Source organism: Mus caroli, chromosome 2 (genome assembly GCF_900094665.2).
Source record: "Mus caroli chromosome 2, CAROLI_EIJ_v1.1, whole genome shotgun sequence".
NCBI classification, from domain to species: Eukaryota; Metazoa; Chordata; class Mammalia; order Rodentia; family Muridae; genus Mus; species Mus caroli.
The window spans coordinates 112653681-112656192 of record NC_034571.1 but is presented as its reverse complement, the minus strand read 5'-3'; the positions used below and the strand labels follow the sequence as shown (position 1 = coordinate 112656192).

The 2512-nt window shown below is 51.8% G+C and overlaps 1 protein-coding gene across 3 annotated transcripts in view; it reads right to left on the bottom strand.

The window, feature by feature from the left end:
• Positions 1 to 769: 769 nt before the first annotated feature.
• The window catches only part of Tyro3 (TYRO3 protein tyrosine kinase), a 19862-nt gene continuing 18119 nt past the window's right edge, over positions 770 to 2512 (bottom strand). For 2 of the 3 annotated variants that reach the window (XM_029474399.1, XM_021184197.2), the window contains exon 19: positions 770 to 2227. In XM_029474399.1, coding sequence (XP_029330259.1) covers positions 1837 to 2227 — 391 coding nt within the window. In that variant the 3' untranslated portion in view covers positions 770 to 1836. The remainder of the gene's footprint in view (positions 2228 to 2512) is intronic. The other variant, XM_029474400.1, reaches the window with a different exon arrangement.

Below are 2512 nucleotides of genomic sequence, written 5' to 3'. Positions count from 1 at the left end.
CCAGCAACAGGTTTTTCAGGACACTTGCTCCGGGAAGGGGCCTACCTCATTCCATTGCCCTCAGCCAGCAGGGCTGTGGCTCTGCCTCTCCCAGTTTCCGTCCCAGGTCCCAGCAGAGACATGATCTGCTTGCCTCCTATTGCAGAAAGCCAGGAGCTCACGCGGAAATGAGCTCACCTTTCTTTGACTACTGATTCCCAGGTTCCCGCAGGGGTGAAGAGATGAGGACCCAGGGAAATGTTTGGTAGTGGGTGTAGAGTGCCTCTGTTCCAACTTAAATGTCAAAATGTTTGCACTTCCCAGAGTCCAGTGGGAGTTATTACTGTTGGGTGGTGGGATTGCAGACATTCTACAGTTTCCTAGTTGTCTACAAAGATTATATATTATCTTGAACATGGTAAGAATTACTGGGGTCTATCTAATCTGCTTATGAGAAGCACACTGGGTGTAACTTTAAGACCCAGGAAGAAAAAGGTTTCCTTAATCATACCATGTAAAGACACCTGTCTACACTCTGGCATGTCTTTTCTAGACTTTTCTCTATGCAAGGATGCTTCATTGTTTTGTGATCCAAAAGGGGCAAAAAGCAAACATTTAAAAGACAAAGCCTTGGGTTGGGAATGGTAGCATGTGCCTTTAATCCCAGCACTCAGGACAAGGCAGGTCCATTTTTGTGAGTTCCAGACCAGCTGGGGATACCTAGTTAAGACCCTGTCTAAAAACAACAAAAACTCCAAACAACCAATATCAGTAAAAAACAAAACAAAGCTTTGATTCTTTATGTTTCAATTTTATTTGTTTTGAAACAGCAACTTAATAGCTTAGAAATGTTCCTAACAGCAAGAGCCTGCCCAAGAGCCTGCCTCGACCCCAGCCCTGGTTCCACCCAGCCCTGGTTCCTGGAACTTTTCTTACCCACATCTGCCATCAGGAGTCTCTCTGGAGACTTGGGACAAACGAGGATGTCCATTTAGAGAGGAGGGTAGACCTAAGGGTCATTATGTGGGAGGGCTGGGCTCAGACAAAACTGCCTCTGTTAGTTTTGGGGTATCTGGGGGCTTAGTAGCATGCTCAGACAGACTGTAGAAGCTTGGAGGGGTCCTGAAACGCCTGACTCCTGGGCCAGCCCCTTAGCACCTCTCCACCTGCCAGACTCAGACCCTGCCTTTTGAAGTCAGATCTCTGTAACCTTTTGTCCTTCAGCATGCCTCAGAGCCCCACAGCCCGTTCCAGGCCTTTGCAGGGCGGGGAATCAGGAAGGTGATGAGGATTCAGACCTGAGAATATCCCATTTCCTGCCATAGAGCTTAGGGACCCAAGTGTGCCAATCCCTTCCTAATCGTCACCTAAAAGGGAACAATACATGGACATCTCTTTGTGACTTAAGAGGGGCAAACCTGGCATTTCGGCCCAAGTGTGGTGGGCAGTGCTGAGTTCCAGGCTGCAGGCGGCTCCAAGCATGCACTAAAGTAGGAGCAGCTCAGCCAGGAGGGTAGGGGCCCACAGGGCTGTTGCTACCCTCCCTTACTGCCATCCACACCCATGGTACCCATGGAAACATAGCCACCCCCCCCCTCCTGCCAGATGCCTGCATTCAGGCAACCAGCTCTGGCTCACCTCCTCTAAGCCAAGGCCTGAACTGATGCCAGGCTGGCCAGAGCGGCTGCAGGAAGAACTGGGATTGGGCAATTTGGTCCGTCCAGGCGCCAGCACAGCTTGGGAGGGCTACCACAGGAGCCTCCATACCTTGCTGCCTGGGCTGTGATCAGACTGGGCCTAGTCAGGCAGCACAGCGGTCAGTAGAGCCAGGGGCCCCAACTTTCCTCTGCCTGAGGGTTAACAGCTACTGTGAGGCAGTAGCCCTTGCTGCAGCAACAACAGCCTCTGGTTCTCATTGAGGGGGCTTTCTGGCTGCTGCTCCAGCTGCCCTGGTGACTCGGACAGCCCTCCGGGGCTGAAGATGTACCGAGAGTCACTGGGGATGCCACCTACTGCCCCCACGCCACTGCCGTCCCCTGCCTCGCTGCTGGATTGCTCTCCACAGTGCAGCTCAGGGCTGCCACTCTCAGTAGGCTGCTCAGCTCTCTCAATGTTGATGTACAAGGGGTCCTGGCTGGTGGACAGCACAGACAGGTGGCCCAGAATGTTCTCCAGTTCCATTCGCAGACACGTGAAGCTTGGGCGCTGCTTTGGGTCGGCACTCCAGCACTGGTACATGAGATCATACCTGAGGTAAAAAGAATAAGGGGGCATAGTAGCCACAAAGCAGAGGACCTCCCAACCGTATGATGCTGGGATGGGAAAACAACTCTCTTTTGTTTTGTTTTCTTTTTGGTTTTTTGAGACAGGGTTTCTCTGTGTAGCCCTGGCTGTCCTGGAACTCACTCTGTAGACCAGGCTGGCCTCAAACTCAGAAATCCACCTGCCTNTGCCTCCCAAGTGCTGGGATTAAAGGCGTGCACCACCACTGCCCAGAAATACTTTCAATGACATGAATTTTGACGATATCTTT